This window comes from Mus pahari, chromosome 5 (genome assembly GCF_900095145.1).
Source record: "Mus pahari chromosome 5, PAHARI_EIJ_v1.1, whole genome shotgun sequence".
NCBI lineage: Eukaryota > Metazoa > Chordata > Mammalia > Rodentia > Muridae > Mus > Mus pahari.
The window spans coordinates 118,231,912-118,248,749 of NC_034594.1; the positions used below are offsets into that span (position 1 = coordinate 118,231,912).

At 33.3% G+C, this 16,838-nt stretch overlaps 1 protein-coding gene across 1 annotated transcript in view; it reads right to left on the reverse strand.

Moving 5' to 3' along the window:
* The window catches only part of Rgs21 (regulator of G protein signaling 21), a 47,200-nt gene that overhangs the window by 21,802 nt on the left and 8,560 nt on the right, over positions 1-16,838 (reverse strand). The window contains exons 2-3 of the mRNA XM_021199199.1: positions 4,712-4,784; positions 567-643 (exon numbers count right to left, since the gene is read on the reverse strand). Coding sequence (XP_021054858.1) covers positions 567-643; positions 4,712-4,722 — 88 coding nt within the window. The 5' untranslated portion in view covers positions 4,723-4,784. The remainder of the gene's footprint in view (positions 1-566; positions 644-4,711; positions 4,785-16,838) is intronic.

Here is a 16,838-nt window from a genome sequence, read left to right on the forward strand (position 1 = left end):
TCTGCCTGTCTCTGCCTCCCAAGTGCTAGGATTAAAGGTATGTGCCACCACTGCCCGGCTAATTTTAAAGTATTTTATATATAATTGATCACAATTGCCTCATTGAACTATACTTTTAGATATAAACACATTTTCATTAATAAAATATAAAATGTTTTTGTATTTAGTCAAAATGAATGCCATTTATTTAAAATATACAATACTTTTCTAGTTTAGTTCATGAGATTGAAAAACAAGTGGTTAATTTAAATTTTCTCTTGTTGATAATTTGTATAGTTCTTTTGGCTTTTCATCAATGGCAAGCAATGCTCAAATTCATCTAATTATAGGCTAAAATAATGGAAAGCTTCTTATTTGTTTATCATGTATAGTTAATTTCCCTTGTATTCATGTTTGAACTACCGACCAATGTCATTTAGGCTAAATTAAATCTATTTTGACTCTAAGATCTTAAATTTTTATGCTTCAAATGCTGATCAAATTCATACTTTATGAAATATTTGGCATTTTCAAGGTTTAGTGAAGTGTGTTTATCATCTTTAAAATGCACCATTTCTGAATCTTACCTTGGTTAGCTAAGAGCGAGTCCATATTTTCAGACCATGCCAGTGTTTCCGTAGTAGGAGACCTGTAGAAACAGCATCTACCCTTGACAATAGCATTGTGATCTTTTTCTTTGATAAATTATAGTAATACTTGAGCTGAAGGTATTTTTTACACTACATCATTAAAATGAGCCACTGATGAAACAGGAAAATATCAACAAAAATCACAAAGTATTTTTTTCAATGTGGACAGTAACAGAAGCATAATGTGGAATATAATTTGATATCAGGAAATTATTTGTCAATCTAGCCAACAGTGTTAATATTTGTACATAATAAGAAACATTGGTTATGTGAAGCAATTATAAACTTTTCTGAATATATTACTAATTATGCATCTGTGGATAGGGGCTTCTGATAGCAATCAAAAGGAATGAATGATTTTGAACTTTTCATAGCATACAAATTTGCTAGTTTAATAATCATGAATATTTAGAAATGTCTAATGTGATGATGTTTGATTTTGGTATTTTGTTGTAGCTATCCTATTCTGAATCAGATTTTCCTTCTCCTTTGTTTGGTAGACTAGTTCTGGGCTGGTTTACTTAAATGTAGGATCTGTCAAAAGATTGTGATACATTTTTTTCAAAGTATTAAAAATTTTTGGACTGAAGTTTTCTGATGAAGGTATATATTGGGGGATATTACATAAAATAATAAATCAGCTTTAAGATATAAACTTTGTGAGATACAAATATACCATGTGTTATTTCTTTTAACAGATAAGGATCCTGATGAAACAAGCCCCTATCCACAGGAGGACACTCCAAGCAAAGGTGTTTGATTATGTAGTTATGATGTACAAACCGAAATAAGCTGGCTAACTAAATCATATACTTAAACAATTGACAATAAAGTAGAGATAATCTCACTTCCTGCTATCCTTATAAATATTGCATTGTATATCATATTGTTGCATTGGATATTGATAATCCTAAGTATGCTTTGGTGAAGTGCTTATTATGCTTTTATTTTTTTTGTTTGTAATTACTTCAGTTTTTGTATGCTTTTTAATGGGTTGACTGTGTTTCCCCACTGTTTTAATATTAGTTGTACTTTCATATAATACAAGGATTGAGGAGAGGCTACTGGGAATTCATTTTTCTCTCTTCTTTTACTGACATTTTCTAGCTCAAATTTCCATTCTAAATGATGGCTTTTGGATCTCTATTTTTCCTTTCACTTACTAATATTTGACAACACAGGTTGTCTAGGAGACTTTTGCAATGCTGGTCTCTAAATAAAATGGACATATAAAAAGATTTGCATTGTTTAGTTTTCATTGTTCATAAATTAAGTGTTAGTCATAATCCTGGATTTAAATTCACACTGAAGTGCTTTTGTGCGTTTAAACTGTTACTTCGCTATGATTATGTTGTATTACATGACTCTCAAACTGTTTTGTTGTAATTCTAAAATGATCATAAAGGTCAATTAAATTGCACTTGTATAAAAATAGTCTTTGTAGATGGAAATACAGTGGTTGGTGTAATATTTAAATTATGTGAAACTCAGCCTCTGCAGAGTATATGCTAATGCATAGGACAGAGAGGAACTTGGGCATCAGTATATCCTTTAGAATGAGGAGTAGCTAACAGAAACAGAGAAATAGCAAATCCATTCTAGTATAAATGTCTACTTCTCCATTTATATGTAGGTTCTTTGTTAAGAAATAAAAGTAATTATTTTCTAGCACCCAGAAGAATGTGGCTAGGCCAAGAAGTTAATGCTCAAAATCTAGACAGCGGCTGGTATAAGACCGAGGAAAAGGATATGGGGCATTCAGGATGTCAGAAGAACAGAATGAAAATCTTGCTAAAAATCATAGGCAAATTGTTCAGGTGGAACATCCTCCAGTGCCATGGGCAAAGGAAGCAGAGAGGAGTGCAACAGCATTCCTGAAGGAACGCAGAACAGCAGGACCTCACTGCCATCCTGAGGGAAGTGACTGCAAAGACTGCACCCTGCACCTTTAGTTAGAGCCTGGAAGAGCTGGAGCATGGAGGCCTGTCAATAAGTAATGGCCTTTCCTTTTTCAGCATTGTGCAAAACCAGGAAGAAGTCTGGAAGCGAGAGTGGAGTTAAAAAGAAAAGGAAGACTGTAGTTTTGAATTACAGAGCTGTACTTAAAGTGCTCTGTATTCTGTAGATATATACACAGAATATTAGACATCCTACAATTAGAGTTGTTAGAGTGTCCTACTCTAAATTCAGGTCAGGAAATGTTGGCTTGGCTCTAAAGGCGTAAGCTGCTGTTCAGCTCTCAGAAGGGACATCCCCGTGGCTTTAGAAGATTCCTGGATGGCTCACTTTTCGACCTGCTTTTCATCTACAAGATTCAGTTTTGAATATTTATTATACTGTTAGAGCTGGAAGAACTGGAGTTGTTCCTTTCCAGAAATTAGATAGACTGTAACTGTTAATATTTCCTACTATTAAAAATTTTTTAATTTGTTTTTTTTTTTTAGTTTGTTTCTTTGGAAGGAGAAGTTTTGGTATCAATAAATAAAGTAAAAGCTAATAATTATCAGAACACTAAATTGTACAACTATGCCTTGAATCTTTATAGTATACTCTGGGTCATAGTAAGCATGTCACATATCTTCCAACAGTTAATAGCGACAATAATAGTGTATTGAATTCTCCTGTTACCAGTGACTACGTGGGCTATAAATGCTAATGACTTGGACAGTATCATTCAGATAGTAGTGGCTAGAGTTAATATTTAAAAATAAGTTTGCTTTAGACCCTTACTTTTTGCAAATTTCTTCTCCAAAAGCATAAGTTAGTACATATGCATTCTTTTTGGGACTCATACAGTAATTTTCCTGCAGTAAAGTGTCACACAAATCACCCAGATACTTTATATCATACTATTAATTGGAACAATTAATTTCTCAACAGAAAGTTTATGAAATACATTCTTATAGCTTTTAAATTATGAAAGAAATGTAGAATTATTTTAGTTTAGATGTACATGAGAAATATAAGCATGTGTTTTATAAAATGCAGCTATAGAAATATTAATAAAATCCATTAAATTAAAATTAGAGAATAAGAAATCAGCAGCTATTTAAAACTGTGGAGGATTCATTGATTTTTTTTTAACTTGTGTGTTACCTGAAATAAATGGTCAAATTCATCATTATTTTTCTGCTTTCCATTTTATTTGTGTCTTACTTATAACCTTAATGGAAGTTTTTGTGGTTCTTTTCCTTTGTGTGTGTGTCTGTGTGTGTGTGTGTTTTCATGAGACACACACACACAGACACACACAGAGAGAGAGAGAGAGAGAGAGAGAGAGAGAGAGAGAGAGAGAGAGAGAGAGAACTTTATAAAATTCTGGTGCTTTAATCAGGGTAACTTTCCATGAGTGTATGGTTTGCCAGAAAATTCACTGTGTATCTGGAGCCAAAATCGCACTTAGTATTTCATGGGGTTTTGGCTGATTTCCTGCCTGTTTTCTTCATTAAGCAAGTGCCACCAAGGCCGGCAGTACCCATATTATATGTCCAGAGAAGAACCAGACCAGATGGGAACTGCGTGAAAGCTACCAGTTATCTTGCTAATTGAGCCAGCTAGAACCAGTTGTATTGCATTTAAAAAAATGTGGAATCCAACAACTTCGCTGTTCACACTCAATTAGCAGTGTGCTGGAGAATGGAAAACTCGAGCGAGGAGTTCATGTGCCCGAGGAAGCGACAGCTGCTTCCTTACCCAGCACTGTCTAGCCATGTAAAAGCTTCTTATTAAGTACTGTGATACTGAATAACTCTTTCGAAGATCATATATGTTGCATCTCTAACTCACTACTTTGAAAAACATGATGAAGAGAGGTCAACTTCCTGTTGACTTTAATTTTTTTTTTCTTTTTCTAGCAAACAGAGAATTAAGAAACAAAGCAAGCCAAGCATTGTGGACATACTTTAGAAAGGAAAGCATGACTAGAGAAAGGCAAAAAATAAAATGAAGTTACAGCGAAAGGCAACAATTAGCATTTTTTTTTTTTATCGCAAACAAAGGCAGCAAGTCATATAGACGACTGAAGCCTCAAGGGTTTCATGTATACATCCTCTGAGATAAAAGAGCTTTAAACAGCAACTCACTTCACTGGCATTGTGCGTCCCACTGTCTGCCTGTCACAGATGATGCAGTTTCTCTTTCTGACTGATCTTCAAGCTGAAGGTACATGACAGCAGGAATATTACAATTAGTATGCAAATACCCGTCCCTGGGTTACAAGTTGGCATTTTTTAAGTCGTGCTCGTCTCAGCTTTTATCATTTTGTTAAGTTCACTCTCATCAAAACAGTTTAACTTCCAAGGAACACACAATTCTTTGAATAAATGTGACATTTCTCTGAGTCAGGCATAAAAAAAAAAGCTATTCCATTAGAATAATAATTCTGCTAGTTTACTTGCTAAATTTCCTATGCATTCATTGATATGAGAACTATTTTTTCAAGATGTTCAATAGTATGATATTATAACATGTGCTTAATAATCACCTTTAAAGCCGGGTGTTGTGGTGCATGCCTTTAATCCCAGCACTCGGGAGGCAGAGGCAGGCTGATTTTTGAGTTCGAGGCCAGCCTGGTCTACAAAGTGAATTCCAGGACAGCCAGGGCTATACAGAGAAACCCTGACTCAAAAAACCAAAAAAAAAAAAAAAAAAAAAAAAAAAAAAAAAAAAAAAAAAAAAAAAAAAAAAAAAAAAAAAAAAAAAAAAAAAATCACCTTTAGGCTTTTATTATGGCTAAAGATTATTCCTTTTCCTTTATTCTTTGATTTTGTGAGGCCGGCTCCACCATTTAGCGCACTCAAACAACCACCTAAGTTAAAATTTTTACTGATAAACATAAATATTATAGGAAATGCATTATTCTGTTACCTCTAATTTGTTCAGCTCCTCATGGATTAATGACAAGAATTTCTCTAGTATTTTATGCTATGAATCTCATTTAATTTATGCCCATATATTTTAATCCAACACTAATGCTTAAAATAATAATGTCAACATATTTACCACAATAAAGTCCAGATTCTAGTGTTTTAGACTATTCTTTGTCAATCTTTGATTACAGTATAATAATGGTAACAGTAAAAACAGACATCCTTTTAACCTGGAGTTGAAACATTCCTTTTTGTTGCTCTATAAACATTCCTAGTATTTGAATGATGCTGAAGTGCTGAGGCTAATGGAAATAGAAGTGATGACCTAAACAATCAGGGTATTATTAAACAGTGAAATCATCAATTAACTCAATTGATTTTGTTACTTTAAGCACCATTAAGTAATGCTCTTATGACGTGGATAAACTGAGTCATTAAACATGTTTTGATCTTTTTTGTATTGCTGTTGAGGGATAATACATGTTTGAAGTTATTTTCAATATACATTATATTAGAAAAAATTTAAATTTTAGATGTTTTCTTTGTAAAGTCAGTCAAAATATTTAAGAACTAGGAGGCAGAGAAAGCTTATTTTTTTATTGAAACTCTAAGATGAAATTGAAATATAGGCTTTCAGTTCAATGAAATTATTTTGTCAAATCCTTCTATAAATCACAGTCACTATTTACTTCATTATGACATTCTGTTCCATTTAAAAGACTTCTGTTCATTCAGAATGAATTTCTGAATTGACTACATTTCTATAGTTATGATTATGAAGAATTTATTGTTTCTGACATTTTTCTACAGCCTTTCTTTATAAGCATAACTGTAGAAAGATAGTTATTCAGAAAAAAATTTTAAAAACATTTTTTTTTATCAAAATGAAGATTCATATTCAAGTGAGCAGGAAAACAAACTTTCTTTGGAGGTTAAATGTTCAAAACATTCTTATAGACAATTGCCCAAATGTAGACACTGGACATCTAACCATCAATACTTTTTTTTTTTTTTTTGATAATATCTTCTTTTTATTTCCTCTTTTTTTTTAAATAGATGTTTTCTTTATTTACATTTCAAATGTTATCACCTTTCCTGGTTTCCCTTCTGAAAACTCACTATCCCCTTCCACCTCCCCCTGCTCATAAACCTATCCACTCCTGGTTCTTGGCCCTGGTATTTCCCTGTACTGCTGTACTGGGGCATGGAACCTTCACAGGACCAAGGGCCTATCTTCCCATTGATGACCAATTAGGCCTTCCTGTGCTATATATGCAGGTAGAGGCATGAGTCCCACCATGTGTACTCTTTGCTCTTTGTTTGATAGTTTAGTCCCAGAGAGCTCTGTGTCCCCAATGAAGGAGCTAGAGAAAGGACCCAAGGAGCTGAAGGGGTTTGCAGCCCCATAAGAAGAACAACAATATGAACTAACCAGCACCCCAAGAGCTGATGGCTGACTAGGCCATCTTCTGCTGTGGTATGGTCATTTCTTATATCAGCAACATGTGTCCGATATATCCTGGGAAATCTACTCCTTAAACTTTTAAAAGAAAGACAGTCATATAATTAAATAAGGTGGAACAACAATATGAACTAACCAGTAATTCCAGAGCTCATGTCTCTAGCTGCATATGTAGCAGAAGATTGCCTTGTCAGCCATCATTGGGAAGAGAGGCCCCTTGGTCTTGCAAATTTTATATGCCCAGTACAGGGGAACGCCAGGGTCAAGAAGTGTGAGTGGGTGGGTAGGAGAGCAGGGCGGGGGGAGGGTATAGGGGAATTTCAGGATAGCATTCGAAATGTAAATAAAGAAAATATCTAATAAAAAATTGAAAAAAAAGTATAAATTTTGAGTGTAGATCAGCGATTTCATAAATAAATGTGACTTTTAAAAGCTTGGCACAGTGCCTGGCAAATATAGAAGTGGATGCTCACAGTCATCTATAGGATAGAACACAGAGACTCCAATGGAGGAGCTAGAGAAATTACCCAAAAAGCTGAAGGGTTCTGCAACCCTATAGGTGGATATAAACTAATCAGTACCCCTAGATCTCCTGTCTCTAGCTGCATATATAGCAGAAGATGGCCTAGTCAGCCATCGTTGGGAAGAAATGCCCCTTGGTCTTGCAAACTTTATATGCCCCATATAGGGGAATGCCAGGGCCAAGAAGTGGGGGAAAGTGGGCAGGGAAGCAGGGTAGAGGGAGGGTATAGCGGACATTCGGGATAGCCTTTGAAATGTAAATAAAGAAAATATTTAATAAAATAATTTAAAAAGGTTTGGCACATTGATCTTGACTTCTTTGATTCTCATTTTAGTGAAATCAAATACTACCTACATCACAAGTTTCTGATATGAAAATAAAGAGAGCTGTACATAATAAATCAGTGTGTTTTAATGTTACTATTTATGAATAGTTATTTTATTCTTTCACCCAAACTTAAAAACCTTTATGGATCCATTGTTGAGATGCTAGAGTAAAGAAGATTAGGGGAATCACAAGTAGTAGAAGCTTTTGTGGGGAGAAAGGAATTGTACTGTACAAATTCTTAGAATGTTTAGCTCTCTAAGTGTCTTAGGGACACCAAATTTTATATGATAAATTTGAAGTTGATAATTTTGGAAATGCCATGCTCAAGTTGTATGTGGGGTGAATGGGAAAATGTAAGAGCAAAGGCGAGTTTGAGTGAACATCATCGGTAAGTATAGACATATGTTTCAATAAAAGTAATTCATTTGTTTATACCTCACTTATTTACATCTGAAACGCAGTCTGACCTCTGGTCCCCTTCCTAGAGTCCCTCTACACATCCCCCTCCCCTTCTCTCCTGAGAGGGTGGAGTCAATCCTTTATACTATTCTATATATAATATAGTATAAAGGATTATATATATATATATATATATATATATATATATATATACACACACACACACATATATGTATATATATTATAAAGTTATAAAGTACATATATTCTCTGTTATGCTTACAGACAGGAGCCTACATCTGTCCTCTGAGAAGCTCTACTCAGCAGCTGATTGAAACAGATGCAGAGACTCACAGCTAAATATTAGATGGAAGTCAGGGACTCTTGTGGAAGGGTTGGGGAATGATTGAAATTCAATTAAAATAATTAAAAAATTCATAAAGAATCAGCAGAATCAGAGTTTTATGGTTTTGGCTTTATGGATTAACAAGACAAATTGCACTCACAGAGACCATGTCTATGTTTCACAAGCATCATGGTTTGGAGTACTGAGCTCCATTTAAATTCATATTTTAATAAATAGCACACTTTCTTCTTGAAATTTGAAACCAAAAAATTTTTAAAAGTTCAGTGCAGGGACACAAAGGTAAAAGGAGATTAGCAAAATGTCAATGAAGGACAAAGTCATAGAGTTGGTGAAATTCTGTTTAAGACTGTGATTCATAGATTGGGGGGTCATAAAGAGATCAGAAGACAAAGATAGATTAAATAGAATCAGCTCAAAAAATTATGTGAGATTGCCAAGGTGGCCATTAGACAAACAAAAGAGGCAAGCTGAAGCAAGTTGAAGGAGTGGCCAACGCCTTGGCAGTGGGTATGGGTTTAAATTTTGCCCCCTTAAATCACAAAGTGAAAGAGTGATTGTTTTCATGAAGATCTTAAGAGATTTATGATAGAACTACAAAAGCAGTTTGGTTTTGGACTATATACTTTAGGTTTTAAATTTCTGTTTTATAAAGAGAGAGAGAGAGAGAGAGAGAGAGAGAGAGAGAGAGGAGAGTTTGAGGTGTGATTTTTGAAACAATAATGCAGAGTCAAGTTGGGCTCACAAATGTTTTGGGGAACACTCAGACCTTAGAAATGCTATGAGCAATAGCAATACTGCTGAAGCATGTCTCTTAGATTGGTTGATTAGACTTTTGATCTTAATTTTGATACAGAATTCTTGGTAAGCTTGTTGGCAGGTCACGTTATTATCTAGCCATACCTCATGGTAACATGTCCTATTATATGTTCCTATTTTCTACTTAGGGTACCAAGTACTGGTATACCATTAAGAGAATTCTGCCTTAGAAAAGACGAAAAAAGATTTCTGATGTTAGCAAAAACTTTGTGTTTTTAAAATAGTTAAATGATATTTGGATTTTAATAGATTTAAACATACAAATTATTCAAAATTTATTTTGGCAGTGATAGAAATTAGTAACATTTTGATTATCCATATTGTATTCTAGCATCACTTTAAAGGGAGACTAAAGAACTTTTAACTCCATTTTATAATGTAATAATCTCATAATATCTGCTATTAGTTGGACTCCTAAATTTGAATTTTTTCTTATTGTTGCTAAATATTCTAGGTACACACACACATACTCACATACACATACACGCACGCACACACACAGAGGAAGTTAATTGACTCCCTTCCATCCATGTTTTATATATCTACATTTCCATTTTATATATGCAGCATCTGCTTAACTCTTCTCCTGAGGTATCTTTCCCTTTCTTTAAACACTCTTGTAAAGCGCTTAATATTCAATGTAAAAATATGCAAAACAAGGTTATAGTCTTGGGAAATATTCACAAAGCTAAACAATATAATATTAATGAAGTTTGTAGTTAGACCATGTACATTCTTGGCCAAAATTACTTTGTTAACTTTCTTGTGGTTCAACTTTTTGCAGTGAAATTTTGATATATGAAAAGACCAACTCTCTCTAAACTATTAGTGATATTTTAATAATTAATAATAGTTAGAAGAAGCTGATTAGATTGTCCTTTATTTGAAAGCATTATTAAAAGAACAGACACGTATTGAAATGCACAGAAACAGAAACACACACACACACACACACACACACACACACACACACACACACTGACACTCAGGTTTACATCCCAATATACTTAGAGCACTGTATATGCTCTGCTCTGCTACTTTATAGCAACTCCAATTCCTTTATTATATATTAAAACAAAAATATAAGCAATGACATAAATTATAGCTTATTTTATTTTATTTCAACCAAATTCATGTTTCCCAAATGGATAATTTGTCCTATCCCATTTATTAGTTAACCCTAATGTAAAATGAATGGTCCAAAACTTATTCCTCAGAAAATTACTCTTTTCCCAAACACATAAGATTATTTTCACATATTTTATTCACACCCAATTATCAATCTCCCTTTGTATAATAATTTTGGTTTCACATTTTTATCTTTTAAAATTGTAAAAATTAAATCTTCTTGAGTTGCAAAAGCCATAAGAACTATTCCCTCTGTTGTAAAGAGCTGATTAAATACCTGGCATGCTGCTTAGGGGCACTCAATCATGTAACTTTTCTGACAGGCTAAATGGGTTTCTCTTAATTTGTAGATTATTGCTGAAGGAACTCCCTTTTCAGCATTATGAAGAAGGCAGGAAGTCATCAAATAAGTGCACTGCCGGGAACCAGACAGTAGTGAGTCTCCCACTGAATCTATCATCCTCTGACTATTGGGCCTTTTAATCTTCTGGTTAGTGGTGCTTAAGCCTGACTTATAGACTGGGTACAGGAAATTCAGAAATGTCATACATGCATTAATTTTCAATCAATTGGTTTTTAAAAAATATGCTCCTCAGGAAGGATAGTATGCAATTTGTTACCCTGGATGCTATTATAATGATATGGTATCTTGAACAGTCACTAAACAATATATCCACCAGTTTCTTATTATTTGCTTGCCACGTCCAAAATTCTTAGTATGATATTTTGTAAATTATTTCTGTAAAAATAGAGATTTGTTTGTTACTCTCACATAGATTGATTTTTTTCTGTTATTTCCTAAGAGTGTACTTGATTTATAACTATTCATTTATATTTTGTGGTGCTAGGGTCAAACCCCGGGTTGCATAGAAGTTATGGAAGTGCCCTATCATATTTGTTTATTTATTTATTTTTGGAAGATTCTAGATTCATAGGTAAGTGCCCTATTCCATCTATTTTTGGAGGACTCTAGATTCATAGAAAGCATGGAACAAAGGGGTCTTTAGTGCACATAATTTTTTCCCAGTGATTCATACTGTATGTAAGTGTATACACGGTAGCAAAAACAATAAACACTGATAAATGTGTGTCTGTTTTTCCACTTACTGTGTGTATATATTTATGAAGTAGGCAGAGAATTATTGCATTACCTCAAAAATATTCTTCAAGCTATGACTTTAAAGACATACGTCTACATCATCTCAAATCATTAATTTGTAGTCATTTTTAATTTTGGCATTTCAAGAATTTTTAGGATATGGTGCCACACAGAATATGGTAGTGTAAGACAATCATGGTCCTGATGATAACTCGTGTTGTTTTCTGTATAGATAGTCTTTTTACTTTTCACAGTGTAGCGTCCCACTAGGATAGTTATATTATCATTTTACCATTCAACTTTTGAAGAACACTGTTTATATTTAGATTTTTAATCTATTAAAATTAAAGCAGCTACTGGAATCATACATATGTAGATGACTATGCTATATATATGCATATATATTTAAAACATTTGAGTCAACTTTTGTTGTATTTATCTACAAATATACTAAAGCATCTGGGCAAGTATTTATCAGAGAGACCATTGTTACTTTTTTTATTAGATATTTTCTTTTTAAAAATTTTTTCTCTTTTTTAACTTTTTATTAATTATTCTATTTATTTACATTTCAAATGTTTCCCCCTTCCCAGTCTCCCCTACACAAATTCCACTCCCCATATTTATTTACATTTCAAATGCTATCCCGAAAGTTCCCTTTTTATGGCCTCTGTAATGTGCATATTTCTGTGTTTCTGCAATTGTTTGCCTGTCTTCCTTAAATGACACTGCTCCCTTTGTAATTCTGCCCAGTGTTGCTGTATGACCCCAAGCCTTTCTTTCTTCATATCTTTATTGTTGGTATCATGGGTTTTTAATTTTTCTTATTATATCACTTTTTATTTATTGATCTTGACACAAGACATATCCTTTCAGTAGATGGTTGTGTGCCTTCACCTGAGAATGTGCTCTGCAAGCTTCCAGCAACTGCTGTTTAAACATCTACTGCTTTATTCTCCTTGGACCTCGCCTTTACCAAAGTGACCATAAGCATTTAGTGAGCCCTTGGTCTACATACAGTCGTGCCCTGTTTGCCTTGCCATGCTATTTTGCTCATCAAATATTTTTTTGAAAATAATTACTTATAAAACTTAAGACTCTCATAGAGATATATTCATTATTGTGTATTTGAATAATATATAGTACTTTACATTATTTTAGTATGCTTTTTTAGGGAAAAGAGGCAACTGTATTGCCAATCTTATATTTAATAGAAAGAGATTGCTGGATCCAAACTTAAAAACAAATTCCTTCTGAAACAATTCTGATACAATTTTCATAATTTCTCATGTTTCTTTAATCATGCTTTCAATTATTTCAAAATATTTTTAGGCAAATGCCCCTACCTTTTTAATTTATTTTGTTTTATTTTATTGTTATCTTTTCAAATCAGAACATAACTACACAGCCCAGATTGCTTCAAACTCATTATAGCCAAGGCTAGCTCTTTCAGGAAAAGTAAAACTGATATCACACTAATACATCATTTCCCCCAAAGTGTACAGTGGAAGTTTTAGGTTTTTAAATATGTTAACATTTTTGAAGTTGGCTTATCATATATATATATATATATATATATATATATATATATATATATATATATTCAATGAAACTTGTGTTTATATATGTCATGTAAAATATAAATGTTATTTTAAACATATTTGAAGCAGAAATCCATTTTACTAGGTACACTAGTGTCTATTCATTCATATATAAATAAGATAAAAAAGTGTTCCTTTGTAAAATTTTCTTCTTCAAAGTTCATCTTTTCACTGTAGGTACCACTTAAGGCAAACAACTAAGGTCGGGATGAGCACAGTTAACTGGAATTCTGTGAATTAATCCTCACACTGATTTCACTCTGTATTTGTCTCATTCTTACCAACTACGATCTTCTGATTTCTGCTCTTGTTCAAACTTTGGTCTCAATGCTGTTCTGACTCTCATCAAAGGAGCTGGAATAAATACCAGCCTCTGACCTTTTATCATCTCTTTAGGATATTTAGTCATTCTATCTCATGTATTTCTAGTCCACGGCCATGTCTTACCACGTCTTTCAGATTAGATTCCCGTCTTAAGAAAATAAATTGAGTATTTAATTGTGTATACAAATAATTTTATAATTTATTAAGTCTGTATATAATTTTGACGGGTTTCTCATAATTAACCACTGTATATAATACTGTGATAGATATCCCACAGACAACACATATTTTTGTCAACACACGTTCCTAGAAATAAGCTTACCAAATAAAATTTTATTCACAATTTATATTTTGGTAATTGATGGAAAACTGTTCGTTAGAAGTATTGTATTGATTTGTACTATTCTATGGAACATTCCTCTAAAATATTCAAACCATTAGATTTTATTATAAAATGATTTTAATTGACAAAAAACCCATGAGATATACATCTCCTGTTTTATTGAGACTCTTATTTGGAATTAAAATATATTTAATTTAGAAGAACACAATAAACTCTGAAAGCAAATTATCATTCAATTACCAAGCACCTAAATTACAAATTGTAAAATCAACTTATTCCATGTTATCTGTATTTAAGTTTTATTTCTAATTTTTATACTTTTAATTCTTATACCTCCAATCTTGAAAAGAGTGATTATATCTTACAGTTGAAATGTGATTGTCAATAAGACTGAAACATTAAATATGCCTTTCATTTTAAAATAGAGGCTATTATTCTCACTTTTCATGTGGGGCACAATTACTAATACCAGTTAATTGGATTTTAGTCCTTGAAATAAAGACAACATTATTGGTAAAGTGGAAATATAAATTAAAAATAGTAAATATCCTTAATTAATTGCTAGAATTGCTGAATGCAGAGCCTCTACTTTTTTGTTATTATAACTTTTTTCTCTAATCTTTTATGCATGTGATTGGGTATAACAAACTTTCTGTATTTACCAAATGCTCGATTAATTATTTAATAGGCCTTTGCTTTCCAGATGGCAAACATTTTTAAGAATGCTTTCTGTTTCCTTTGTAAAATGTAGTAATTTTTCATAACACACATATTTTTTTTAAACTCAGCATTTTTGTCCTTATACTTTCCTGCTTCCTTGAGGTTACATGACCTGTGGCATTGTTGATCCCACTTGTAAAAAATACTTTTTGCTGTGTTAATTTTTATAGTAATCTGGTGGTGATTTCCTAAGCCCTACTCATGTTGCCTTCTCTTGTAATGTTATTTGTTTGTTGTTTGTTTGTTTTAAACCCTATATCCATCTCTGCATTAAAGCTTTGTGATTAAGGCAATAAGATCGGGTCTACACTCTTAACACCTTCTCACCTTCTTAAGCAAATCAACAAATTAAGTACAAAAATGTACATTTAAAGCTATATATGTAATGAGATTATTTTGTTATTTTTGAAGAAATTGTTGATCATTATTTTGAAAATATCATCATATAGTTACTGATAACTGTCAGAAGACAAACTTTGTTTTCCTCCCATCTCCAGGCAGAACACAAGGCAGGACCAAAGTGACTGGAATTGGACCGGGCCAAGAGTTTGTTGTTCTTATCTTTTTGAGAATATGATATAATTACATCATATTTCTTTTTTCCTTTCATCCACCATATTTCATCATATTTCTGTTTCCATAATTACATCATATTTAGTTTCCCATTCATCCATTCTGGCTTCTTGTAAGAGCCAGAAGATCAGGGAGCTGGCTGTGTTGGGTCTCCTATTAATGTCAAGCTGTAGCCACAAAGCCTCATCAACATGACTCTCTGAATATGGTCTGCACGAGCATGAAGACAACAGACATGCCAAAATCGGAGAGGAAAAGCTCACACTGCCTCAAACTTACACAAAGAACTACACACAACTGAGGAATTTTGAGAGTAGTCTAGGACTTTTTGAAGGTATCTTTTGACCTCACAACATGTTTGGAAGATGAAGATACATGCACTAGTTTATTGGCATTATTCACTTACTCTATGCAAGTGGCTAATATAATTCAGGTCCCTCTTATGTGATGGGAGTATACATGGAGAGACTACTTCTAACGTCTAAGGGGCAGGCAGGTGAATTGGTGGTATATGTTTGTAATTAACCCTGACCCTTGGGAAGCAAAGGCAACAGGATCACAGCAGGCTCGTCTAAACTGCATAGAGTGACCCTGTATCAACAACAACATGAACAAGACTCACAGGAGGAATACTGAGAATATTGTAAATGCAAAGTACATCAGTGTATTTTGAGCATCAAAATACTGAGTTTCAATTTGTAAAATTACTTCTCATCATCACCTGAAGCCCATAAAAATAACTTTGAAGTAAATATCATTACTTATGCTTCTTTTACATGTGAAATTGTTCACACACTTAGGTTATAAACCCAGCTGCTAGCACTTAAAATAAAAAGATAAGCATTGTAGTCATCTGGAGGATCTATGTTGAAGTTGTTCTTTTTATGCTGTGTTCAGTAACACAGGGTAGATTATCCTTGTTTTACTCATAAGTATTATAATATTTCAAAATAATTCCACTCCTCCAAGTGATATAATACTAAGAGACATCTCATTACTATAATACCATATTTAGCATTTTCACATTCCAGTAACAAAATGACTATCCAGACTTGTGAATCAATAAAGTCAATAATCATTCCATCATCTTGGTACTCAGGTGCAGTAATTGCAGAATCCATATTTAGATATATTAATTATTAGTCATGGAATCACCACATTTTATCTCTGCAATTTATCAAATATTATTAGTGTCTCATATAAAGCATTACTCCTTCTCATAATAACTTTAAGAGAGGCATATTCTTCCTTTAGGATCTGTTTGCCCAAGTTAGTCATAGCAAAGAAGACTAAAATTTGAATGGCAAGATATTTACACTATATTATTTTCATCCTCACATCAGTATAATTAAAGGCAGAGAGGAGGTAAATTTAGGAAAGGTTGAAGGTCAGCCTTGTCTACATATGTAGATCTAGGTCAGAAAGACCTACATAGTAAAGCACTGCCTCAAAAATTTAAATTTAATTTATGTGTGCTTGCCTTTGGCAAGTGTACTGGCTAGNTTTGTGTCAACTTGACACAGCTGGAGTTATCACAGAGAAAGGAGCTTTAGTTGGGGAAATGCCCCCATGAGATCCAGCTGTGGGGCATTTCTTCAATTAGTGATCAAGGGGGAAAGGCCCCTTGTGGGTGGGACCATCTCTGGGCTGGTAGTCTTGG